Genomic DNA, 26,057 nt, shown 5'->3' with positions numbered 1-26,057 from the left:
AGTGGCCAATGCCAGGTGTCCCAGAGGGAATGAACAGAACAGGGAATCATCAAGTGATCCATCCCCTGTCGCTCATTCCAAGCTCCTGGCAAACAGAGGATAGCCTAATTTTGGCAATTAATTGATCTTTGACTATTAGCAGTAAATATGCCCAATGGCCTGTGATGAGACACTAGAGAGGATGGGATCTGAGTTACTACAGAGAATTCTTTCCTGGGTGCTGGCTGGTGAGTCTTGCCCACATGCTCAGGGTTTAGCTGATCGCCATATTTGGGGTCGGGAAGGAATTTTCCTCCAGGGCAGATTTGCAGAGGCCCTGGAGGTTTTTCGCCTTCCTCTGCAGAGTGGGACACGGGTCACTTGCTGGAGGATTCTCTGCACCTTGAGGACTTCAAACCACAAGTTGAGGACTTCAATAGCTCAGACATAGGTCAGGGATTTGTTGCAGGGGTGGGTGGGTGAGAGACTGTGGCCTGCGTTGTGCAGGAGGTCAGACTGGAGGATCATAGTGGTCCCTTCTGACCTTCAAGTCTATGAGAGGCTAGGTACACCATCCCTGCCCATCCTGGCTAATAGCCATTGATGGACCTATCCTCCATGAACTTATCTAGTTCTTTTTTGAACCCTGTTATGGTCTTGGCCTTCACAACATCCTCTGGCAAGGAGTTCCACAGGTTGACTGTGCATTATGTGAAAAAATACTTCCTTTTATTTGTTTTAAACCTGCTGCCTATTTATTTCATTTGGTGACCCCCTAGTTCTTGTGTTATGAGAAGTAGTAAACAACACTTCCTTATCTACTTTTTCTACACCAGTCATGATTTTATAGACCTCAATTATATCTCCCCTTAGCGGTCTCTTTTTCCAAGCTGAAAAGTTCCAGTCTTATTAATCTCTCCTCATACGGAAGCTGTTCCATACCCCTAATCATTTTTGTTGCCCTTTTCTGAACCTTTCCTCCGACACCGTGGTAATGTGCAGAACCAACTTCTGCATCGCCAGGAGTCTGTAGCTAGTGCTACCTTTGTCTCTAGTTGGTGGGAAGCTAGTTTTGTGTTTTGAGTCTCTCTGCATTTTGTGGCTTTCCCTTGTGTGTGGCAGCTGGCGCCCCTGTTGTGACTAACTCCACGGTGCAGGCAGAGGGCAGCGGGGACGAAGACTCCTCTTCAGAAGACGAGGCAGCGGCTGGAAAGGAAATCAAGGAGGTAAGGTGACGCTTGTCTCCGTGCCAGCCCCCAAGGCTGCTAGTGGCCTGTGGCCAGGGCTGCATTCGAAAGTTCTAGCAATGCCTGCTTGTGCGGGGGAGGGTGTTCGTCACACACCCTAGTCAGAACAGCAAAAAAGAGCTTTTGATGCTCCAGTTTTTCATCTGGGGAGCCTGTATAAGCAATGCTGACGTATGCTTCAGCTCTGTGAGGGTTTGCCAGTATGGCTGTTCTGACAACCCTCTTCTGCTGCCTGAGGGAGCTGTGCGTATGGCTTCGTAAAAGGGAAATGGACTATGGAGGTTGAACCTGTTTGCATGGAAAGTGCTTTTCATTCACTTTGAGGCGTTAAGAGACTCGAGCATTGTTTAGATTGTGGCACTAATGAGGGAGAGGTTAAACGAGCACTGAACTCCCTCTTTACTTCATGCGCCAGTTAATTAGGTGCTCACTTCAGGGGGAAAAACAAAAGCCTCCTCCAAACCTCTTCTGCCTGATTGGGGCAGTGACCACAGCAAAACTCTGCTTGGGTTGCAGGTGTCCTGGAGAAGTGCACTCTGAAGGCCAGCTACATTGCTGGTGCAAGTCCCTTGAGCTCCCTGGTGGTGCTCCATAGATGAACTTATCTCTGAGTGCCTCCGTTTAAATGCAAAGACTTAGCTTCTGTGTCCGAGAGTGTGAACGACTCGCTGCATTTCAGCGTTTTCTGGGCGGTGGTTCGTCAAATCTAGTTCAGAGCATCACGATTCATGAAGAGGACAAAAGGATGGCTTGGAACTGACTTCTTTTGTTGTTTCCTCCAGGTGAGAACTGCTGCAGCGGGTAGCAAAGCTGCTAACTCTCTGCAGCACGCAGCCCAAAACAAAGCCAATGCCACTTCAGGTAAGCCTGGGGCTGCTGCTGTAGTTCAGACCAGAGCAGGAAAGAGCAAAAGCATCTCCAATAAGCTCACGCCTGGTGCTCCGGCGACTTCTTCAGCTCTGGGCAAAGCAGGACAGAAGAAAGCCAGTGCTGGTAAGCCAGGACCTGCTGCAGCAACTCAGGCCCAAGTAGGACAGAGCAAAGCAGCAGTTACTGCATTGGCAGCAGAGAGCTCTGAAAGCAGCGATTCATCAGAGAGTGAGGAAGGGGAGAAGATGCCAGCAGCAACACTCCCAGCTCCCAAGTCAGGTGAGAAGCCCATGGGCTTGGGATGCATTTCCTAAGGCATTGCACAGCTGTTGTGCTGGTCGTGAGACGTGCATCCCTGTTCTGGCTTTACAGTGTATCAGGTCTGAATTACTTTCCCTAGTATTGCCGCCGGCCTCGTGGCTTCAGCTCTCCTGGCAGCTAACCATCAAAGCAAAACTGCTCCCTGTAGAGACTAAAGAAACCTGGCAGAAGAGGGAGCAACACAAGCACTGCCAGTCACAACCAGATCAGGTTGCGTTAAGGGACGTATTGCTCGGCTCTGCGATAGAGAGAAATGGAAGGGATCTAGCGTCTGGGGTAGCAAGTGCTACAGTTAAGGGTCTCGTTCAGTGTCCAGCACAATGGAGCGCTGACGGGTCAGGGTCACTGGATGATACTAGAACTCTGCTTTATTCGGAACGCTCTGAAGAAGTCACTCAAACGTTCCATGTTTGGGCTCAAGCCAGAAGTGAATTGTTATTGATGTTTTGAGGGGAAATTCCCCAGAAAAGAAATGCTCCGAGCTTGGGACCTGATTCTGCAATGAGGATGTGTGTCTAAGTGTCCACACTGCAGAAGCGGGGACTTGGGATGACTGGTCCTCTTGAGGGAGGGTCTCCTAAGGGAGTGCAGGGGTTAATCTTAAATATGTGACTGAAAAAATTGTTTGACATGCTCAGTAGGCGCCTAAGATCTGAGCGGTGTCACTGGGCCCTGCCCCCACGCGACATGACTGTCGCCTCTCCCCTGTGCCTTCTGATTGGTTCTCATAACCTAAAAGTTGCATGAACATAGCTGTCTGCATGGACTCGACAAGAGAGCGCGGTGTGAGTGATGTCTCCTCTCTGGTGTTTCAGCACTAAAGCAAACGGTGGGAAAGGCAGAGAGTAGCAGTGAGGACTCGAGCGATGAGACTTCCTCTGAAGAGGAATTAAAAACCCCGGCGCTCCAGGTATCTGCCTCCAAGAGGGTCCACTGAGTGCTTTAAGCATTCCCCAGCACCACCACCCATACCCATCCTCTAACCTCCCAGGGCCGAGCATTGTTAAGGCCCTTCCCCAGACTGATAGTGGGGCAGGGACTAGGAACCGTTTTCTCTGAAGCCAGGGCACTGAGGAAACAGACCTGACCCACCCGACAGCACCTCCCAGCCTCTGTCGGCCCCAAAGTCTGGGTCCCGCTCCCTCACTAGAGGGTTAGAGCAGAGGGAGGAGCAAACCCTGAGCTGCTCGATGCAGACGTGTGGGATACTGAGAACCCAGAGAGTATAAAATGAATAACAGCCTGTTGTGCTGATTAAATGAAAGTCCCCACACCGCCATCTCTAGCGTAAACTAACCTGCTGCAGAATTGCCAGTTGCTGCCCGATCCAAGGGCCTTGCACAGAATTATGGTTCAGCTTGCTGCAGAGCGGGGGAGCCTTGTTTGTAGCTAATCCCACCCCCTGATCAAGGCTTGTGCTCTGAGCTAACCTCGCCCCCTGACTTCCCTTCGGCTTCCTCCCACCCCCACTCCTGCACAGATGTTCGATCTCCCTCCTCAGTCAGTCTCTTCTCTCGCCTCCAGACAAAACCAGCTGCAAAAGCAGCGCAGGTCAACGCAACACCAGTGAAAAGCGCGCCAGCCATTCCAGCGCCCACCAAGAGGACCCCAGGGAAAGTGTCCAACCCAGCTCCATGGAAACCAACAGCAGATACACCAACCCAGAGCAAACCAGGAGCCGCAAAGGTGACAGTTCCTGCAAAGGCTGCTGGGAGTGCAAAGGCAGAGGACACTTCTGAGAGCAGCGACTCGTCGGACAGTGATGATGAGGAAGCCACGTCAGCGGCACAGGTGGGTCAGTTTGAGCCTGTTGTCCCTCACACCTGTCCTGAGGCCTGGGGATGCTACGAATGGGAACCTCGTAAAAAGCACAGTGCACTGCAAGGTCGCACTTGCAACAGGGTAGGGAATGGTCCCAGTTAATGTTTCCACTGTAAACTTTAAGCGACCAGTTGAAAATTGAAGTGTGTTGATTTCAACAGGCAAAAGTTGCATGAGTGCTTTTAACTAAAATCCAACACAGGCGTTCTTCTCCACCCAAGAAAGGAAAATTCTACTCGAAACCCTCCGAGTTCTAGATCTGATCCATGGATTCACAGCTGAGTGTTGGATCTGCAATATCTAGCATCAGCAAACTCTAGCGTCACCTGATTGCTGCTGCTTTTGTGCCTGGGTAGGGGAGGTTTGGTCCTTTTCACCACTGGTTCCTGTGCCGTGGTGCATGTGGAACGGAGCCGTTCATGTTCTCGTGTAGTGGGCAGCCTTTTCTCCCCGCACTGTTTGTGCAGCTGTGACCAGTTACACAGCAGACTGTTGAGGAATGTCAGTCACTGCTCCCTCGCCCAAGGAGATTTCTTCCAGTGCCAAGGAGGACTGATGGGGGGCGCCTGGTTCGCCACGCTGGTCACCCATCCTCTCTTGGCATTTTCAGCCTTGGCACATCTTGCAGTCGCTTTCCAGATCTACATCTTGATCCCTTATATTTTATCCTGGGAAGACGCATCTCCCCACCCCGAATCATGGTTTCCTGTTGTGTTTATTCTGTTCTTGTCTCTTGGTTCTAGACCAGCCCATCTGCAAAAGCTCCCCAGGCCATGGCAACGCTAGTGAAAAGTGCACCAGCCACTCCTCCATCCGCCAAGGCAGCTCCAGCAAAACCCTTGACGCCAGCTCCGCGGAAGCAGCCCTCAAAACCAGCCGTGCCCAACCAGGCCAACGTGGGGCCTGGAACGACCAGAACTGCTGCAAAGGCTGCTGGAAGTGTAAAGCCAGAAGAGAGCTCGGAGAGCAGCGACTCATCGAGCAGCGAGGACGAGGCGCCCCCTGTGCCGATAAGCCAGAAGGTTTGTAATTCTTGCCTCTAGTTGGGTTCTGAGATGCTGGTGATGGCCGTGTTAGTGGCTGGCTGTTTAGGATGCTAAATCTTTCTGATGTATGAAATCTCTGCCCTGTGCAAGATGTCCTTCCATCTTTGCTTTGTAGAACTACTATGAATTGTTTTCTGATTTGATGGGCCCCCTGCTTTAATACATCGTTTAAAGACCAGCCGTTTCCAAGTGACTAGTTTATAGTTACTGAATTCTCTGGCTCCTTTGTAGAACTTGTTTGGCTTTGCCAGAGAACTGGCTGCTGCCAATAAGATCAAACACAAGTCATTGCAAAACACTATAGTAAAATACAAGCCAAGGCGTGGGGGGCCCCGTAGCGTAGTATCACTTGGCTTAAAACGTCTCCCATTCTTCAGCAGTCTGAGGAGCCAAACCAGCAGAAACTGTACATGGAGAACTCCAGAGTGAAACAGTTCATTTGTCTGCATCCAAATGCTGACGCTGGTCTGTCATGTGAATGGTAGTTGGACAGAGCCCTCCCCTCTTGCTTCCTTTCGACTGGAACTCGTGACATAGGTCCCAGAATGGATACATATGGTGCCACAGGCAGCCTGGGCTTGCTTCTTGTGTGCCCGGGAAGTCTGCTCATGCTTGCATAGGCCGGAACCAGTTCCCATTAAAGCTGATGGCAAAACTCCCATTGCTTCCAGTGGGATCGGGGTCAGGCTGTGTGTTTTGCAAGGCAGGAATCCACACGGCGTGAATTTGCACTTCTCAGTTGTTCATGATTAATCTGGCCACAAGCACGGCCCTGGGGAGTCATTACTGGTAGGGCGCATCCTTATCAATGGTGGCCCCAAGTGCTCGCTCAGTATTCCTGAAGATGGCACCCCGCAAGGTGCAGTCTGACAGTGCGTGCAAGATTGTGACCTAGTGCCCCCCTGCATCTCAGAGAGTTTTCTTTCTCTCTCTCTCTCTCTCTCTGTGCCCGTTTGGTGTAGATGAGTGAGAGTCCAATGAGCTCTGCATGTTGGCTTTTACACTGAATTGTCGTGGTCTGCCGCCTCGGGGAACATCTCTGAGTGGTTGGCGCTATCCCAGTCTGTCTCTCTCAGCATTTCTACACTGCGATTCAAATCTTAATGCTGGTTCAGAACGAGGGGGGTTGTGGGGGAATGGGGGAATTTATGCTGCATGAAGAATTTGTGCAAGACCCGTGGGACTTGGCCCTTCTAGCAATAGTAAAATGTGAAGAACATGTTTTCCCCACTTGAAGAGAATACCCTACCGGAGGCAGAAGTAGCTGTCTCTCTTGCTGAAGGGCTATTAAAGGATTTGCAAATTTGGGATTCCCACGTACCAGTCGCTGCTGCCGAGAAAGGCTGTAACCAAAATGGGCTGGCTTTCATGATGCCAGCAGCCAAGGACTTGGAATGAAGATTGGCGTTTAGCCATTCTGCCCACTTGTGTCCACAATCTGGCTCTCCCAGTGGAGCGTTTCTGGGCAGATGGAGAACATGAAGTACTTGGGCATATGTTTAACCACTAACTTACGGTATCCTGCAGCTTCCGATTGCTTCTAAGCAAGATCCAGACAGGTACAGAGAATTGCAAACTGCTTCATCTTTCACTGAGGGGGCGGATTAGCACAACTAAAATGAACATCATGCCTACATCGAACTGCTTAATTAGTATGTTTACCGCTGAAGATTTAGGATTATTTAGTCAAAGAAATTTGTTTGCAAAGGTGTTTTGGTGTCTTTTGTTTTTTTTCCCCCTGCAATGGGGAAGCAAACAAGATTGACCTTAAAGAAACTGCAGGCTCTTTCAAACTTTCCAAACCCACCTGTGCAATAAGGCCAAAAATGTCATACGGGCCCACCGGTGTTCCTGTGCCTCATTTTAGATGTGCAGCAAGTCTACATCTCCCGTCAGGGCCCAGAAATGGAGGCATACGGTATTCATGGACGTGACGGAAAACTTGGCTGTGAACTTTTATCTGGACTCGGTGCTGAGGTGATGGTCCACTAGACCCTTAGGGGAGATGAAGCGTGACTGTGTCCTGAGCTCATACCTTGGAGCGGAAGTCTTTATTCTTTTATATCGTGACACATCCCCAGTTACTGAGCTCGTTGTTGGTATGCTGGGGGTGCTTCCTCTGTGTGCCGGGAGACGAGAGTTGGCGTGTGACTGATGCAGCTTCTGGGGAGCATGCTCGCTTTCTGACTCGCTGCATTATGCAAATAAACTAAAGAGCATGGGGGAGGGGGGTGATTCAGCTCTGGCATGCTCCCACCACTGGGCCCGGAGCTATTTGCAGGGCAGCAGAGAGAGAGAGAAAGGAAGCGAGGGAGGAGAGGACAAGAAGCTCCATCTGTAGTTACGCTTCCACCATCTCATGAATTTCTCTCGGGTACCAGCATCTCTAGTATGGCAGACTGCACCACAACCCCTCCACTCCTTTACTTTAGGCTTCTTCCAGTCTCCTGAGTCCATAAAACACACTGGCCCGGATCGTGTCCGGCCCGGATCGTGTCCTGCACGGCTCACCTGGGGGCGTTTTACAGCCAGCGGAGTTCAGCCAAGCTATAGGGTGAATCCCTGCCTGGGCTCATTCCAGTGGCAGCCCTGGAGAAATGAGACCTCTGCCTTTTTAGGGAAATGACACCTGTGCGGAAGATAGGGAATTGGCCCACTCCAGCTGGACATGGGGCAGACTTGGATTTCCAGCAGCTTCCCTCTGCACGCTGCTCTGTGTTCTTACGTAGTGTCCGGATGCTGCTATCTGATTGTCTTCCCGGTCCTTGAGCTGTTCCCTAGTACATCCTCCTGTTATACATGGGCTCGCTCGCTGAACGTGAGCGAGAGTCCGTCCTGTCACTAGGTAGGCTAGATCCAAGATCCCGCAAGTGCTGGTGTCTGAGTGGGGAGGAGTCTGGAGTCTGGTGTGCTCCCAAGTAGGTGATTCATTTACATCTCTGCATCTGTTTCCGATAACGCTCTCGATTTGCCATTTAGAAGCTGGCCCCTCTCTCGGAGAAAGTGACTCATGTTAACCAAAACACAACAGAGACTCCGGTTTGTTTTCCTCTCTCGTCCTTGTGGAGGTTTCTTTGTCTCTGTGCAGAGATGCCTGGCTTGTTTGGAGAGCCCCTTCTGTAATGGGTAAACACTCCGATGCTGACGTCTGTTCAGCAGCTGGTTTAAATGTAATAAACGCTGCCCCAGGGGCAGCGCTCGGCGGGACTGTGCCAGAAAGCCGGGTTTGACACCGTCTTCCATCTCATGAAGCTGTAAACCTGGGGCTCTTGGCCACTGGCAAGGAGCAGTCACCCTTACAGGCTATCAGAACAGCTGTGATCTAGTTCTTCACTGGTATTGAGAGGTGGGGGGAGCCCATATACCAGTCCGGCATGCAGGGTAAAGGGACTGAATGCTGGGGGGGGGATTGGGCCATTCGTGGTAGAGTTAGTGTCACCCTCCGTCTTCCCTGAGAAGAGCTCTGGTAACGGCTCCTAGGCCAGGGGACACCGCCCCAACAGTGGGTCACAGCCACAGGCAGGTTGGGTGATACTCTGCTCCCACTATGCCTGGCAAACGGAGTGTCCCTGAACGTCCGACTGCCAGGAGCTGGGACTGGACCACAGGATGGATCACTCAACAAGTGCCCTGTTCTGTTCATTCCCTCTGAAGCATCTGGCACCGGCCACTGTGGGAAGACGAGATCCTGGGCCAGGTGGACCATTGGCTGGTCCAGCGTGGCTATGTTCTTGCTCGGCCAGAGCGAACTGGTGCTTGAGCGTTCAGCCCAGCAGGTGAAGATCAGGCCATGTTTGGATGCCTGAGCGGGTGCAGAGTGTGTCTGCCCCCGAAGAACCCCAAAGGGTAGGGAAGTCTCCGGGACGTCCTCTCTTTAGCACACCCTCTGCAAGCAGCCAAAGGGTGAGAGGAGCACGGAAGCTCTCTCTGCGCCGCGTGGGGGCCAGAAGATCAGACCTGGCTGGAATCGCTTTTTTCAAGTGCCAAAATAACTGGTACCTCCTTGCATCGACTCCTCGCTGCGCGAGACACTGAGACGCAGCTCACGCGCTGCCTTGAGTCACAGAAATCAAAACGCTGCCAGCCGCTGTTCAACCCAAGCGCCATGTTTGGGTTTCACGGCCGCTTATTTAGGCACATGGACAAACAAATCGCTCCCGTGGTGGACAAAGTGCTTCCTAGGAATGGTGCGACGCTGTCTCCCTTAAACGCCGCTCTAATGCTGGGTCCGGGAGGCAGCCGCTGGGATGGTGGAATCGGGCAGTCGTTTCACCTTGTGCTCGGATCCCTGCAAACGTCACAAGCCACCGGGGTCAGACAGTCAGTATTCAATGGAGCAGCCTCAAGGGACATCTAGCCCCCACAGGCAGTGGTAGTGGGGTTTCCGTAGGTGGCCTTCTTCCTTCCAAGTCAAACCGAACCATTGTTTTGGTCTAATGATGGGGAGTGCTGTGCTGTGCAGCTGGAGGTACAGTTGTCAGATGAGACATGATAATGAGGTGCCGAATCCCTGCTCATTAAAGATCCTTTGGTCCTTTTTGAAAGAGTAGGGGTGTAACCCTGGTGGCCTGGTCAATTTCTAGTGAAATATGGCTTTTTCCCACGCCGTTCCGATTGGATACGGTATATTTCTTCCCTTCTTGCCTGAACTGCTGGGTGGTGTTTCTATCTGCGGTGAACAGCTGCTGCCTCCCACCCAAGAGAGGTAGCCACATCTCATTGGTTTCAGAAATGATCCATCTCCAAACGTGTGCCGTTCTTTGGGGATAAAAGGAGCGTTTTAAATCATGACCGCAGCATATGGGATGCAGGAAACGAACCCTGGCTCTGGCACTGAACCTGTTGACCATAAAAATCATTGACTTTTTTTTTTTTTTTTTTTTTTTTTTTTAAGAGATTGTCAACACCTCAGCCTTCCCCTGGCATCAAGCCCAGCCTGGTTGGTAAAACTGGGAGCCCCGGGAAAGCAGCTGGAAATGCCTTGAAGGGCAAGGCCTCTGAGAGCGAGAGCAGCACGTCGTCAGACAGTGAGGAGGACGAGGCAGCCCAGAAACCGCCTCCTAACGCTGGTAAGATTCTAGCCTTCCCTTGGTATTCAGGGCCTCTCTCTTCCATACTTATGGGGTTGGCTTCTCTTCTCGGCTTGAGCAGCTGGTGTGTTCTAGACGGGGCTGCCCCCTAAGAACCAACACCCGGCATGCTCTGAACTGCCAAGGGATGCAGACTGCCAGTTGCTCTGAAGCTGATGTTAGCAAGACCTGTCAGTGCAGTTCCCTTCTGTCTCTTCTAGAGTGTCCTTCCAAACTGGCAAAAGAGTTGGGTTTGGGGGGGGTTATTTTGTTCTGTTTTCTATTCCTTTCAGCATTGCCAGCATGGGTCAGTTGCTGGCTGACATGTACTCCCCAGCGTGTGCAGACGGAGGAGCCTTCACATAATTAATAAGCACTTTGAGATCCGTGGATGGAAGGCTCTATAAGAGATTACTAGTAATGATTGAAGCCCTCTTCTCCCCTCCTGTGTGGCCTGGGAGAGTTTTGCCATCCCCACGCTTCTCCCTGGAGTGGGCGAGGAAGTCTGGCACCACTCAGTGACCTCTCTGGTTGATGAAGGGGTAGGAAGGGAGTCCTGGCAGCTGTCCTGGAGTGGGCCGGGGGTGGCTACAACTGGAGTCCCACGAGGAGATGGTTGTGTCTGAAGTGGGGATAGAGAGAGATCACCGAAGATGCAGTGGAGCCTCCCATGTGGAATATGTATCTGCTCCTGCTTCCCTGCTGCTGCCCCCGTCTCCAGAGTATTCAGGGGTCTCTGCAGGTACAGGGCCCAGAGAGCACAAGGTCTGAGCGCCCCGAGAAGATGCAGGGCCCCTGTCATTAGACCTGCAAAGGAAACTTGGGGTGTGGTCAGTGGCGTGCTGGGGCAGCACACGGACAACCCATGGGAACCCAGCAAATGGAGGGGATTGATGACTGTCCAGGTTGGCTCTGGCTGTTTTCAGTTGACCTGCCTCCTCCCTTCCATGGACATGACCCTTCAATGCTTTTACTCTCACCTTGTGACTGTGGTCTTTGCACAGCGATGTCCCTGTTTGCAGGGCAGAGGCATTGCCTTAGCAGATAACGCATGCTCCAGGCTGGTTCGTGTCTCTGGCTGGGTTTTGTGGCGTGAGCAACCAGAAGTTATTCCTGGCATCTCCGCAGTTGATGCCTGGATGCAGGAGGATGCCGGAGGGAATGACTTCATTACAAAGGAGTCTTGCACCTGTAGATGGTTATTGCAAGACCTTCCTGCAGGGAGAGCTTGAGCTAATGTCAAATCCTTTGTTGCAGGGAGCTGGTAAAACAGAACTCAGCCTGTGCATGCGGGAGGTGGGGAGAGCTTTTGTTAGCTGTAAACGTGGGGTCGAGTGCTGAGAGAAGTGGAGTCCGCCCATTGTGCGGAGGAATAGGCTGAGCATGCACAGATCTGCCCTTCGACACCCCATTGGTTTGTGTTCTGGGGCTAGCGGAAGCACCAGGCAATAGGCCGGCTGGCCTCTATTGCTTGTTGGTGTCACTGCTGCCAGGAAACGGGCAGAAACCCAGCCAGTCAGCTTTATTAGTAGCCAGAGTGCGACTGGCTGATGGAAGGGGTGACGTGCTCCCCAGCTGCAGGGGTGGGAGGGTTTGTGCGATGTGGAAGACCGCAGCCCCCTAGGAAATGAACAGAAGCCTCCGGCAGGCTTTGCACAGGGCATTTGCTCAGCTGTCAGTTGCTAACATTTTCCACTACTGATCCCTGCCGGCTTCTGGTGGTGGCCGTCTGTTTGCACAAAGGCGGGAGGGAAGGGTTCTCCAGCTCCAGAGCTCCGTTATTCTGGCATGTTCCCGACTAGTCCATCCCTCTGCCACCCCTCGCACCACGTCCTGTTGGGCCCCTTCAGTCGTACTGAAGCGAAAGCCGGGGCCTGGGGGTAGCAAGAGAAATCTTGTGGAGAAGGAGGTGTTAGAAGATCATTGTCTTCTAGCAGCTCTCCCCTTTCAGCAGGGTTTTTTCTCCCAGTCTAAAACCGGAACGCTGAAGCATCAGCAGCCTCCCTCAGCTCTCCAGCCATTGTCTTCCTATAAACAGCGTCTGTCTTACCCTCGGTTTCTCTCCGACCTCTTCCAGCAATGAAGACCCCTGCTGCAGCACAGCTGACTAGCGTCAAGAAGGCCCAGGCCCTTCCAGCATCTCTTCCAAAAGCACCCGGGGCAGCAGATAGCAGCGAGGAGTCCAGCGAGGAGTCGGACTCGGAGGAGGATCAGGTACCCCCGCAGGTAACTAGCACACAGACCGCGCGGCGGTCGGGCGATGGGGAGGAAGCTTTGCTGAGCTGGCCTCTTTGAGAGCTGGAGGAATGGTGACTAGCGAATCTCTGTCTGGAGCGCTTGCTCTTCAGGAAAGCCAGGCTCTGGGGAGCGATCCCAGCCAGTTGGCACAGGGACCTTTCCAACCAGTGGGAGCTGGCTAGGGTTCGGCGGTTAGAAGCAGTGGAGGGACAGGCTGCCTTGTGACAGTGATAATCATACAGGCTGATTCCTGCCCACGTCTGGGCCTCTTTGTGCAGCTCCTGCAGAATAAATCAGCTGGATTTCCCCCCTCTCCCCCCGACAGTGGAGAATTCCCCCAGCCCAGGAGAGGTTCCCAAGCCCTGTAGCACCAGCATAACCCCCTGTCTCTTCTCTCCCCTTCCCCTCGGGCCTGGCAGGGATGTACTGACCAGAACGCTTTGTACTCCAGCTGTTCAGTGCTGCAGGGTGGCCCATATGACACTGGAGAAGCTGCCATAAATAAGAGCAGCCCCAGTGACTTTTCTAACTTCCAGTGGGCCACTGCATGGTCCTCCGCTCCAGGCAACGCCTCCAGATGTGCCCCACAGCCTTTCCGCTCCAGCTCAGCTCCCAAGTGCTTGAAATCATTGCTACCTGCTGGCTGGCCTCTGTGAGAGGGGCTGGGTGCTCTGTCCCGTTCCCAGAAGTGTCCGTGCCATACGAAGCACCTGCCTCGATGGCACTGTTGTTGGGAGTCGGGGATAGAAAAGGATTGCCCCTGTGCTGTGGATGACTAGAAAGCTGTGTGCTCCCCAGCTGGCAGGCTGGCACGAGGGCTCGTTTATTAAGAGGGTTGATATTTTAGAGGTATGTAAAAGTAGTCACTGTGATTTTGAGCTCTCAAATCACAGCTGAAAATGTTTAAAGGCACCTTGGATCCACAGCCCCCTGGATGGCATCTCGCACCAGATGTCGTATTTGAGAAACGTGAGAGATCCCACAGAGCCCGGCACGTTGAAGCTTGGGTGTCTGCCGAGTGGGGGAGGCCACACATGTAGACTGGCTTGTAACTGATACCAGGAGACTGATCGCTTCACCTGCCCTCCTCTTTGTATTCACTTGCTTCTGCCAATGGTCTACTCCCCGGAGCAAGGTGCTCCTTCCAAGGCTGTCCCGTCATCCCCCGTTGGCCACTGCCCTCCCATTTGGGGAGGTGATAGGCCTGGGCTGTGATGAAATGCTATGGCTTCTTCTTAACCATCATCATAAATCACGTGGGGTGTAGGAAAAGAGTGGGAGAGCACGTGTCCTGTTCTCTATCTCGGTATGTCCCCATCAGCCTGGGATCTGAGCAGAGAGGTTTACTTGGCTATGCATTGTCCTCCTGCAAAATGGAGTCTAGTTCCCTGGACTTCCAGGCTCCTCGCCTCTGTTGCTGTATTTCTGTAAAAGTCGCTACTCCGTCTTGACTTTCCTCCTTTCTTGTCTGGCCTAGCAACCGGCCCAGGTGAAACCTAAACCTGCCCCAGCCGCAAAGCCTCTGGGCACAACGGCCGGCACGGCCAGGCCCACGCTGCCCACTGGGAAAGGGGCCAACAGGGTGGCCAGCAGCCCGGCGAAAGCAGCTGCTGCCGCAGTTGGCCCAGCGTCCGAGAGCTCGAGCTCAGGTTCCTCGGAGAGCGAGGAGGAAGAGAAGCCTGCAAGACAGGTAAGGGAGAAGTGCTGAGTGTGCAGGGCGACATGCGGCGCTGGAGCCTGTAGGCCTGGGCTGGCGGAGTGTCCTCGGAGGTTTGCGGCGCGATTTTAACAGCCACGTTAAGCACAGTTACCATGATGCAGGGGGGAAAAAGAAAATCCCTGTCGCCTTGCCTGAGGAGGCTGCAGGGCTCCCCCTCAGATGGGCTCCTTCGTGGTAAGAGCGCCAGGCTGAAAACTTCCTTGTCAGCTGCCAGCCGTTCCCCGCAGGCCTGTCTTGCTGGCTGCCTCCCAGATAATGGCTCTGGGCTCGCGTCAGTGCTGTCTCGTAGCTTCCCCTGCACCTCTTTCCACTAAAGATCTGGAGGGACCAGACCAGCTCTATCCCTCTCCGTCTGTCTGTGAATTGAGCTGCTGCGGCCCCTGCCGCAGACTGAGGAGTAGCGGGCACGAGCTGTGTTCCCAAGGGCCTTCTCCTCCCTCTGATACTGACGAGACTCTGCAGTTTGGTCGCACCTTCGATTTGAGGATCCTAACTCCTTTTACAGACTGCCTCAGGTATCGGAGCTTCCTCAGCCCCGCCGGTGAGGCAGGTGGCATTTCCCTCAGTGTGCCCATGGGGAAACTGAGTCACGGAGGTGAAATGACGTGCCCCATGGGAAAGAGACTCCCCCACCCCCCCAGATCATCTAAACCCTCACCATGAAGCTCCCTGCCTTCGGGGTATGCTGGCTGCTCTGGAAAGCTCAGGGAAGGTCTGAATCCCCCACCCCCTGTTTGTCTAAAATGTTCCTTGTTTCCTTCTCCCTCCCCTCAGCCTCTTCCTCCTTCCTGCTTGAAGCATGGGGCTGCCTCAGGTAAAGCCGCTGCCCCCGCAGGGGAGAGCGCACAAGCAAATGCCCCTGCGTTACTGACCCCTTCTGCCAAGGGCAAAGGTCCCGTCGCAGCCGCGGGAAAAGCAGGACTTCGCGCTGCAGGCAGAGCCACCCAGAGCCAGGCTGTGCCCCCGGCACCCGGCAAAGGGCAGGAGAGCCCGGACAGCAGCAGTTCCTCCGACAGCGAGGAGGAGGACACGGCCAAGCAACCTCTGAGGCCTGGTAAGAGACGCGGCTCTGGGGGACTTCCAGTAGTGGTTGGGGGCTGTTGGCCCGGCGAGCAGCGCGGAGAACAAGTGTTCGCTGTGCACTGGCCCCGGCTTAGCTGGCGGGATGGGTCTCGCTAACACACGAGGCTGAGAGTGACAAGAAGCCACAGCAGGCTCCTTGTGGAGGAGCGGCCGCTCTGGAGCGCGCGTCTCTGGGGAGCCCCACAACAGCCTATATCGGGGAGGGGTGCCCAGAGAGAGAGCTGGGGCGCTCCCCGGTCAGGTGCACACTGTGCTGTACCGGCAGGAGGCCTTCACTGGGCACTTTGCTTCTCCAGCAGGGGCGCCCCAGAAGCAGGGAGCGACGAAGGAGGCCGACAGCACCTCCTCGGAGTCCAGCGAGGAAGAACAGCAGCCTTCGCAGGTGAGGGGTCCCGTACCCTGTGGGCCAGGGCTGTCACCTTTCTCCTCTGCTCTGTGAGATGGAGCAGACGCCGGGCCAGATTCAGCACTGGGGGAAACGGCGGCTGCTGCCCTGGAGTCCTAGACTTGCACCCGCTCAGGGTGCTGGGCTTCAGATGTCTCCCGGCCCCGGGGCAGAGAGGGGAGAAGGCTTTGAACTCGGGTGTTTGGAATGCTCCTGCAAGTCGACGGACAAATCGCAGCACCGCTGCTGCTCTGCCCTGGCCTGGTGCTGTACTGACGTGGCCGTCGAATCAAAAGGCCCGTACGGGGAACCTGGTGCCCTGCAGCACTGAACTAGCCAAACCTGGGAAACTAGCCAGGCTCCTAGCAGCAACTTTTATTTGTAACTAAACCCATGTCTAAGCCAGTAAACCCCCTTTATTAGTAATATCTAGGGAGCGCACTACATCTGTAATACATCAGCTTTGCATGCAAGCGTAGGAATGCATTGATAGTCCATAACCTCCCCTAGGCTGGCTTAACAGGGAGAGAACAAAGGAGCAAATATGCAGTGGATTACGACATATGTCATAAACTCGTCAAGCGGTCATATACATAACCTCCCTGTTTGGGTTCCGTTCCGTGTGCTGCCCCAGCTGTGCCACGCCCCACCACCGGGGTACCCCCTAGCACGCTCCTGTACCCACCTCCATGGCCCGGTGTGTGGTACAGCAGAGGGGCTAATAATGGAGCAGAGGGGTAGAGCCAAAGGTTCTGTGGGCTCCCTACAAACCCCTGGTCTCCCTGTGTCTTGTGTTGGTAGGTGCACTTTGCTGCTGTCTCTCCACTTCCAAGTGGCCCCAAATCACGAAGGGCGCCTGAGGGGAGCCTGCCACCCTGGAGGGCCGCTCAAGGGGCAGCTGGGGGTGGCAGTTAAAATGTCCCGGGTGGAGGCAAGAGGGTTCAGCCCCGGCGACTGCGTGTCTCACTCAGCGTGTGTGTGTGCTCTTCAGTCCCTTCTAACAGGTTATCTAGGTCTTCCTAAAGCTCCAGCAACACCCCAAGCACAAAAACCTGCTCCCCTGACCTCCCCCAAACCAGGGCGTAGAAAAGCAGCAGCTGCTGCCAGCGCCCTCGCCAAACCCAGGAAAGCAGCCCTGCCCGACGTCTCGGAGAGTGACAGCAGTGACTCCGATACGGATGCTGAGAAGACGTCAGCCAAACAGAAGGCAGGTTAGTCCTAGGCCAGGGATCTCAAACTCAAATCACTAAGAGGGCCACATGAGGGCGGGGCCGGCGGGGGAGGGGAGCTTGGCAGCCGCAGGAAATAACCCCGCAGGCCATGTGTTTAAGACCCCTGTCCTAGGCTGTGATCTAGCTCACAAACCTGAGCAGCTTTAGAGCTGGTTCCTAAACATGCACTGTATCAGGGCTCCGGACCCCTTAGACCATGGAGTAATCTCCCAAGGGAAGTGGTGGAAACTCCATCAGCTGGGACTTTTAGATGAGCTTGGAGAATATATGCTGGGGGGCAGGAGCGCCGCCAGCTTTTCTGCTGCCCGAGGCGGCGGAAGGTCCCGCTCCGAAATGCCGCCCCCCACAGAGGCGGCGAAAGGTTCCGCCGCTGAAATACCGCCGCGGTTGCTGCCCCCCAAATTGTAGCGCCCTAGGTGACCGCCTACGTCACCTAATGGGTTGCGCCTGCCCTGCTGGGGGGACAAATCTGCATTGGCACGGGCTGGAGTAGATGACCTAATAGGTCTTCTCCATCTCTGAAATCCGAATCCAGGTGAAGAGTGTGAATCACAAGCCCACATTGTCCTTTACTGTGACAGTCTGCTGCTGCCCCCTGCTGGACATCTCCAGAAACATTGCAAGCTATTCTAGGCTTCTGCATCCTTTCGGGATGGGGTGGTTGGATGTTTGAGAAGCATACAACTGCTCAGTTATACAGCTTACAAGGTGTTCCCATGTGCATGGCTATTCTGAATCCCGAAATTTAACTAACATTTCTAGTGATAGTTGCCAAACTTATTTCTGAAGTCAAAGACCAGCTAGCAATGAGCACTCTCTAACCTGATAACTTGGGAGGTGTTTCTCTCTTCAAATATATGCTGCACTTCTCCTGGGAACCATTTTTGATTGGAAAATGTGTCAACGCTTGATAAATGCCGATTTAAGAATCACTTTATCAAATGCTACCAACAAAATACCTGCCTGCTACATATTCCATGGAGCTGTCCCTGTTACGTGTCATTCAGAAATGTTTATTTGGGGAAGGGCAAGCCAAAGGGAAACACAAGGGAACAGAGCTATTTGGATGGATGATTGAAACAGAATGTATGAACATAAGAACGGCCAGACTGGGTCAGACCAAAGGTCCATCTAGCCCAGTATCCTGTCTTCCGACAGTGGCCAATGCCTGGTGCCCCAGAGGATGATGACCTGTTCTGTTCATTCCAAGTGATGCATCCCCTGTCACCCATTCCCAGCTTCTGGCAAACAGAGGCTAGGGACACCATCCCTGCCCATCCTGGCTAATAGCCATTGATGGACCTATCCTTTGTGAACTTATCTAGTGTTGGTTGTTTTTTTTTTTTTTTTTTTTAACCCGATTATAGTCTTGGCCTTCAACATCCTCTGGCAAAGAGTTCCACAGACTGACTGTGCATTGTGTGAAAAAAATACTTCCTTTTCTTTCTTTTAAACCTGCTGCCTATTAATTTCATTTGGTGACCTCTAGTTCTTGTGTTATGAGAAGGAGTAAATAACATTTCCTTATCTACTTTCTCCAGACCAGTCATGATTTTATAGACCTCAACCATATTCCCCCTTAGTCGTCTCTTTTCCAAGCTGAAAAGTCCCAGTCTTCTTAATCTCTCCTCATAGGGCATCCGTTCCATGCCCCTAATCATTTTTGTATGGTTAAAAACCTTTCTCCCCACCGCCATTCAGTGGTTGTAAGTGAACAGTAGAAACCCAAGACTGAAAGATCTGTTGGGTTTCGTCCATATCCTCCCTACACAGCTGTGTTGTGGCCTGTGATGTTCAGGAGGTCAGATGACTGCAAGGGACCACTGTGATCTAGAATCTACTCTCAAAATGGAGGGACATAATGGCATTGTCTTGATACAATTGTAGTGCAAGCTGCCCACGTACAGCTGTGTCTGTACACCTGCAGATCCAGCCAGTGCTCTTAGTCTGGGCCGGTAGAGACTTAAAATTCCCAAATTGTTTGGTTTTGGTTTGGGGGGGTTTTTAGGGCACACGTTGGAGACCAGAATGCCCTGTTCTGTTCATTTCCTCTGAAGCATCTGGTCTGACCCAGTTCGGCCATTCTTACGTTCTTATGAGCCCTTTGGACTCTCTTTAGTTTGTAGCCCAAGCCTGGCTTTTGTACTCTGAGTTAATGCAGTCCCCCCCTCACCCCCCCCCCCCCTAGAGCTCTGTAACAATACACCATTATGTTTCTGGGGAGATTAGTGACTATACGACACGAGTACCTACACATTACACTGTCTGGGGGCGGGGACTGGAGGCGTCTCTTAAACACCAGCCTCCCTGGAGCTGGTTGGGTCATAACCAAATCTCTTCCCTAAATCCTCTTATTTCAATTGTGTCTACAGAGAGCAAGTTGTCCTCTTCTGGGGCAGAAGCGGTCATCTCAAAAGTGGCCTCTAGCAAAGAGACTGCGGCAGGGAAAGCGGGAGAAGGAGGTGCCGGTCACAAAGCCTCGCGGGCAAAGAAAGCCCTGGCGGTGTCTCAGAATGCTGGTGGTCCTCAGGGTGCTCCGGAGACGCCGTCGCCGTATGCTCTGCTGTCCATCGCTCAGTCAGAGAGTGAGAGCTTGGCGAGCGACAGCGAAGACGGGGTTACCACTGCTGCCAAGGCTCCGGGCGGGCAAGCGCCAGGGGAGCTGGGGGGAGGGAAGAAGAAGCAGAAGAAGGCGAAGAAAACTCCCGCGGCATCAGCCAAGGCTCTGAAAGCAGCGAAAGCACCAAAGTGTGGGGACAAAGAGAACAAGAAGCAGAAATCCTCTGTGAAAAGGAAGCTGGCGGCAGGGGAGGCCGGCCCCACGGAGCCCAAGCCGAAGAAGCTGAAAAGCAGCCTCGAGACTCCCAAAAAGAAGAAAAGCAAAGGGGAGAAACCAGCGGGCAGCAAGGAGAAGAAGAAGAAAGCCAGTAAAAGTAAGGGCCCTGGTGCTGTCCCTCGCCCAGTTCGACTGTCACCGCTCCTCTCTAGACAGGCTAGTGCCTGGTGCTCACCCCAACGCTGGTCTCTGCTGCCGGATCCCCTAAATGGCACCCCAGGGTCTGGTTCCTAAGGGTTCGCTTGGGGCTCAGATGCTGCCCCCCAAATCCAGTCCAGGGTTGAGCTGAACTAGTTAAGCAAGCGCCTGAATGAATGTTAACCCGGGTCAGAGAACGACTCTGCTGTTAAAAGGTGGCTGGGGGCAGTGAGGAGCTCTGCTCCCGACTGTGGCCTGCACATCTGCCTGGCTTACGGGTCGGGCACGTGTCTGTCCGCAGAGCTGTGCTGCCGCCGTTGCTAGTCCGTCGCAGCGATGCTTGGAGGGAGGAGTTTGTCTGCTTCCGCCCCTTCTCCAGAAATGCCCTTATGCCCCGCCCCTCGCTCTGGGCCCCCTCCCTTCCCTACTCTGCATAACGGCAGGACCCGTCGGCAGGCCTCGCGCATGCCATGAGACAAGGACGGGGCAAGCTGCCGCCAGTTACAAGCTTTACAGAGCTGTTCCAGGGGACACCGGTGAAACCCTGCAGTGTTTTGAGTGCCTGCCCAGCCCTAAAGGGCTGAAGCCAAGCTGGCTGGCAGTGCCAGCTCCCAGCTGGTGCCTGACAGAGGCCACATGGGCACGTTCGAAGAAACAGGGAGGGTGAAGTTCCCAGCCAGGCAGGATGGAGGTTGGGGTTGTGATCAGTGCCAGCTCCCTGAGTTTAAAACACTCTGGGCAATGGCAGAAGCACTGATGAGCTGGGTGTTCTCGGCGCTGCTCGGAAACGGCAGCCCCGTGACAAACCCTTTTCCCTCTGTTGGAAAGGCTCTGCATCGAGCTGTCACTGCCACTCCCGCTCTGCACAGCGGCCCCTGCCTGGCTGCGTATTGTTACTGTACGTTCCAGCGTGGCAGTGAGCCACAGCGATCGCGGAGGATGATTCAGTGCCGTTAACGCTGCCCGGGGGGCGAGAGAGAGAGACTGGAGCCAGGCTGCTGTTTGTCACTTCCAATTAAAAGAGCAGTTCCTGCCCCGCGGGTAGCCCCTGCTCTGGCTTTGCCTTCCGCGCCAGTGCCTTGCAGATTCCCACGGCGGCTGGCGGAGCGCAGGACTGCGGACTAGCGGTGCCGGCTCCCGGAGGGAGGGGCCAGAATAAAGGGCAGAAAAGGGAGAGGAGGATCGAACAGTATCTGCTGGGGTTTCTATCATGCAAAAATCCAACTCCACATCTGGGAGAGGGGCCCGGCAGCGCAGCGTGGGGTAGATGGACAGGCTGTCCCAGGTGGGCATTTGTGGGCTGGGAAGGGACGCTCCAGCCCTGCAAAAATTAAGACTTCTTAGAACAGGTTGCTCTTCTGTTTCTTAATTGTATGTATATTCGGTGCCAGTGACCTCCCAGCCTGCCCCCCCACCCCCACACAGGCCCCATCTCGGAGAACCCCCAATTCGCTTTGCAGTATCAGCTGCGGTGGAAATGTGCCCTGGACCATGTCACCACATAGTTGTGCCCAGTCCATGTGAGCGGGCTGAAATGTTAGCCCAGACCCAAGCTGCTGCTGCCCCATGATGCCTGCATCATCTGCATGTGCCCAGTGCAGCGTGGGATAGAACGGGGTGTGCTCTCAAAGGCACGGCAGCTTCCCTCTCGACATGTCCCTTGGGCGCTGGTGGGCCCTGAGCGGCAGGACAGGGCTGTGCGTTCACTGCTATCCTGATGGAGCAATGCAGAGCAAGGCTGGGGCAGCTGCTAGCATGGGCACAGCCAAAGGCTCACTGGGTGAGGCAGAGACACCCCTCCTCCCCCCCAGCCTCTCAGCAGTATCTGATCCCCAGGGCAGCTCTGACCCTGTCCCCTTTCACATGCACCCGGGTCCTTTTGTCTCTCCCAGAGAAGAAGACTGTGAAAGACAAGAAGAAGAAAAGCAAGAAGGCTGCATCTGGAGTGGAGCCAAGCACGGACGGGTCTGCTTCCACCCACAAAAAAAAGAAAAAAAAGGTGGGTGGGTGTGTATGTGCGCTTCCATCCCCCCAGAGCTGGGTGGGAGAGGGCTGGCTTCTGTCTTGTCCCTAGTGGGCAGGTACCCAGAGCACAAAACGATCAGCATCTGGGGCTCCCTTCTCCAGCATCTCATCGGCAGCACCCGGTTGGACAGGGCTGTACCCTACAGCTGGCCCCTTCAAGGCGTGGCGGCGTCAGTGGTGTTGGAGAGGGATGGACTGACCTAGTCTTCGTTTCAGACGCCCCCTCTGACCTGCGTGGGGGCGGGTGGGTGCTGAGAGGGGCAGGGGCCGGCCCTGCTGGAGGGAATGGGATTTTCCCTTGCTGTGCTAATGCTTAGTGGTGACAGCGCATTAGCGACCGACCCACTCACTCCTGCCTGAGTGCCCCGCTGTGCGTGGAGGGAGCGCTCCATGCCGCCCTGCTCCTGCGGATAGAGAGAGCTTTGCTCCAGGGGGCAAATAGACCACGCTGGGGCAGTGCAGTGGGGAGTCCCTGGCTGCGCTTCCCAGCAGGCTCTGCAATCGCTTTGTGGAGAGAAATGAATCACTCGGCTAAAAAGTGTGTGTTGGGGGGGTGGGGGAGGCAGGAGAGAGGAGTAGCCATGGGAATAGAGCTGCTGGACAACTGGAAAGCTGATCTAAGCCACCCAATGAAACTGTTTGGGGGGAGGCAATGTTAATTTCTATGGAGTTAGCAAGGAAGCCTCCAACAACTGTCACGGGCTACAGAATTGGCTCTGCTGGGCCCAGTTCATATGGGGGTTTTACAGATTGATTTATTTATTTATTTCCTAGAAGAAGAAAGTTGCTGAGCTCGAGGGATCCTTGTGAGAAGGTACGTGGGCCATGGGGACAATGTGTCATTAGCTCTTTGAACTCCAAACCCTGAGCCCATTTCTGTATTCTTTGGTGACGAGGAGCGGTTCTGTGGCACCTGACTCTGCCTGTTTTAAAACATAGCCTTTAACAAGCAACCTCCGTGCCGGAGTGGGTGGGTGGGTGTGTGCGCGCACCCGTCTGTCAGGGAGAATGGACCCATGCCTGTGCATAGGAAGAAGTTGTGTGGAAAAAGCACCATGCAAGGCTCAGTCTTTCCCCCTTGAAGTCCTGCCCAAGCTTTCAGTGGGAAGAGGGCGAGATGGGACCTTTTTCTCCTGATGTACACGTTCGGTTTTCACGGGGTTCACCAGGAATGGGTCACCACAGGGCATGGCTCTGAGAACAACTGGATCCACAGCGTTAAGCAATGGTGACAGGACAGCTAGTGATGCCCGTCAGTTCTCTGAAGGTCTGTCTGTGCAGGACTCGCATCTGGGCCTCTGCTCCCAGCACAGGATCCGGAATTCCCCCAGCCCTGGTGGTTTTGGTCCCTAAGGGCAGCCGTAGTGCCAGGAAGTATAAGCAAGTCTTCCCCAGCTGGCTGGCTGTGCACCAGCCCCTGAGCTTAACAGCTGGCCCCAGAACCTTCCAGACAGTTCCTAATTGTCACCAGAGATAGGCCCTGCAGGAGCTGCACCTCTCTGGTCACAGCATTGCCAGCCTCAAGAGGTCAAAAATCACGGGGTGGGGGTGGTTTTATTTATTTATTTATTTATTTATTTATTTTTAAGACAATACATTGCATGTTTTCTGGGTCTGCTCTGATTGTTTATCTCTTTTCTTTCTCTCCTCCCCTCTCTTCCCCCCCTCTCCCCCGGCCAGGTGCTAGAGTAGGGGAGAAGCACAGGTGCCTGCCTGTCCCCATTGCTCCCAGGAGAGTAGGGGGCGGAGTCACCCTGAGCTGCTGGGCTCTTTAGCTCCTCCCTCCCCATGAGAATGGCTCCAGATTGAACAGCTCTGATTTGGTTATTCCGCCCCAGGAGGCAGGCAAATGGAACAGCCAGCCAATCCAAGGGCTCAGATTTAGCACGCTGGCGCTTCTCTCATCAGCACTGGGCTGGCTCCAGTGCCAGCCAGCATTGCATCTCACCCGAGCACTGGCAGTGCTGTAGTCAGCTTTCCAGCTTCCTCGCTGCACCAGCTGCAAGTGCCGCTGGCCCCCTTTATCTGTGGTCAAAGGCTTCTGTGTCGCTGGCGTTACTTGCCCTATTCAGACAGCGTAGGACTCTGTCCCCAGCTCCCCTCAGAGCATGAGGGAAGTTTGAACTTAGACAATAGAAGTAAAGGTGCTCCTGGTCATGGGGGAATTTGTCCATCTCTCTTAGTTATTGACTTTTCTCTGGGATCTTTACTTCCTGCTCAACTGACGGGCTGGTTCCCAGGGTGGCACACAAATGCCAGTGCTGGGGGGATGGAGGTGCAAGGCTCACACTCAAACTTCCTCCTGCCACGTTGGGGACCAAAATGCATTTGGAGCTCCATTTCTCTAGCACAAGGGCACCAAGCCCTAGGAGCAAGAATCCAGCATCCAAAATTCCAAGCCAAGGACCTTTTTAGCTTTTGGATACAAGCCCGAGGGAAGCTCCTTTGTCCTGGCTGTTTGTAGAATTAATAAGCCTTTTAAAAAGAAGTTGAGGCTGGGGGAGATGTAAGAGCAGATCGCACTACCCCTCTATGAAGGGGGGGTACTTGCTTAGGGGAGTTCGCTGGTCACTTTGTGGCCTGGTACTAGGCCTTTCCATCTCTGGGGGATGGACTTAGAGAAGAAATAATAAAATCTTTTCTTCCCCTCTAGAGCACCTCCCTCGGACGGCCGCCGACGAACGAATGACGAAGGGGTGGAAGAAAAGCGGATTAAAACTCTCTTCTATTATTTTTTTTAAAGAAAAAGAAAATACTTAACTTCTAAATCTTAATTTATAACTTCTTCTTTTAACTGTGACTTTTAGAGCCAAGCGTTGTACTTTGCTGCCTCATCCACTGCCTGGCTGGGAATGGACTTAAGTGTATATTGTTCCCCCGGAACCCCCCAGCCGTTGCACTGTAACCAAACGAAAGGAGGCAATCGGAGCAGCCCCTTGGGCAGAGGGAATAAGTGCCACATTTCCCCTCTTAGAAGTGATATGCAGCAATCTCTCTCCAGAGCTATATTTTTTAAGAGAAACTTCCAATCTTTCTGTGATCGCGGTGTCTGTCTTTTTGCTACCTACTTAACAGCTTTTGGGTTCACTTTATAATATAACTTTAAAACCAGGTTCTCTTGGTATTCCCTCCTAGGTCCTGTCAGAGGCTGTATTCAAGCACAAGGCCCTCTTGGCCTAGGCTGCGTTCTTGGGTTTTGGTTTTTGATGGAGCACAGAAATAAAATTGATTTTGATTGGAAGAGTGTCCCTGACTGGGCTCCAGGAAGGGCAACACTTTTAAAGGGAACAAGGGTGTTTAAGCCCTTCCTAACGTATGGGTGGATACGGCTGCTTGTCAAAGAGGAGTTGAGGATTGCTTTACTGAAAGTTGAAAGCAGGTGAGGCCCCAGCAGTCTGGACTCTAAGGGGGGGCAATAAAAAGTATCTGCAGGTCAGATCCTTGGGTCTGGCTGAATAACCATGAGACCTTGTCTTTGCTATACATACAAGGAGCAATAGTCTCAAGTTGCAGTGGGGGAGGTTTATGTTGGATATTAGGAAAAACTTTTTCACTAGGAGGGGGGTGAAGCACTGGAATAGGTTCCCTAGGGAGGTGGTGGAATCTCCTTCCTTAGAGGTTTTTAAGGTCAGGCTTGACAAAGCCCTGGCTGGGATGATTTAGTTGGGAATAGGTCCTGCTTTGAGCAGGGGGTTGGACTAGATGACCTCCTGAGGTCCCTTCCAACCCTGATATTCTAGGAAAGTGGTGCTTTCTTACTGCATGCTACAATGCCAGCATGCAAAAGCTAGTATGCCCAGGAAAAGAAAAGGCTCTCTTTCCTTCCCTGGCCCCTAGCTTTAATTCACTCAGCTATCGTGGCTGAAAATTATAAACGGTCTTGTCTTCTTGGGGCTTTTAGCTGGAGTTAGTTAACGGGAGTTAAGAACACACCTCTCTCTTGGGGCGAGGACAAGACCTCAGGGGTGATGGGTGGAGAAAATGAGTGAGCTGTGGCCTGCTCTGTTAGGCTAGTAGGAATGGTTGTTTAGAGACCCTCCGGCTGAC

At 53.5% G+C, this 26,057-nt stretch overlaps 1 protein-coding gene across 2 annotated transcripts in view; it reads left to right on the top strand.

Moving 5' to 3' along the window:
• TCOF1 (treacle ribosome biogenesis factor 1) overlaps window positions 1-24,717 on the top strand; it is a 33,913-nt gene extending 9,196 nt beyond the window's left edge. The window contains exons 4-18 of one of the 2 annotated variants that reach the window (XM_054038276.1): window positions 1,102-1,205; window positions 2,009-2,375; window positions 3,233-3,327; window positions 3,942-4,208; window positions 4,982-5,260; window positions 10,179-10,353; window positions 12,431-12,579; window positions 14,069-14,281; window positions 15,086-15,365; window positions 15,694-15,776; window positions 16,771-16,990; window positions 19,384-19,944; window positions 21,878-21,984; window positions 22,785-22,824; window positions 24,664-24,717. In XM_054038276.1, the coding sequence (XP_053894251.1) occupies window positions 1,102-1,205; window positions 2,009-2,375; window positions 3,233-3,327; window positions 3,942-4,208; window positions 4,982-5,260; window positions 10,179-10,353; window positions 12,431-12,579; window positions 14,069-14,281; window positions 15,086-15,365; window positions 15,694-15,776; window positions 16,771-16,990; window positions 19,384-19,944; window positions 21,878-21,984; window positions 22,785-22,820 (2,936 nt within the window). In that variant the 3' untranslated portion in view covers window positions 22,821-22,824; window positions 24,664-24,717. Of the gene's footprint in view, window positions 1-1,101; window positions 1,206-2,008; window positions 2,376-3,232; window positions 3,328-3,941; window positions 4,209-4,981; window positions 5,261-10,178; window positions 10,354-12,430; window positions 12,580-14,068; window positions 14,282-15,085; window positions 15,366-15,690; window positions 15,777-16,770; window positions 16,991-19,383; window positions 19,945-21,877; window positions 21,985-22,784; window positions 22,825-24,663 lie in introns of both variants that reach the window. The other variant, XM_054038275.1, reaches the window with a different exon arrangement.
• The last annotated feature ends 1,340 nt before the right edge of the window (window positions 24,718-26,057 follow it).

The sequence above is a fragment of the Malaclemys terrapin genome, chromosome 8, assembly GCF_027887155.1.
Source record: "Malaclemys terrapin pileata isolate rMalTer1 chromosome 8, rMalTer1.hap1, whole genome shotgun sequence".
In the NCBI taxonomy this organism is placed as follows: Eukaryota; Metazoa; Chordata; order Testudines; family Emydidae; genus Malaclemys; species Malaclemys terrapin.
Note: the sequence above shows the minus strand (reverse complement) of the source record. Positions and strands in the feature narration are given on the sequence as shown.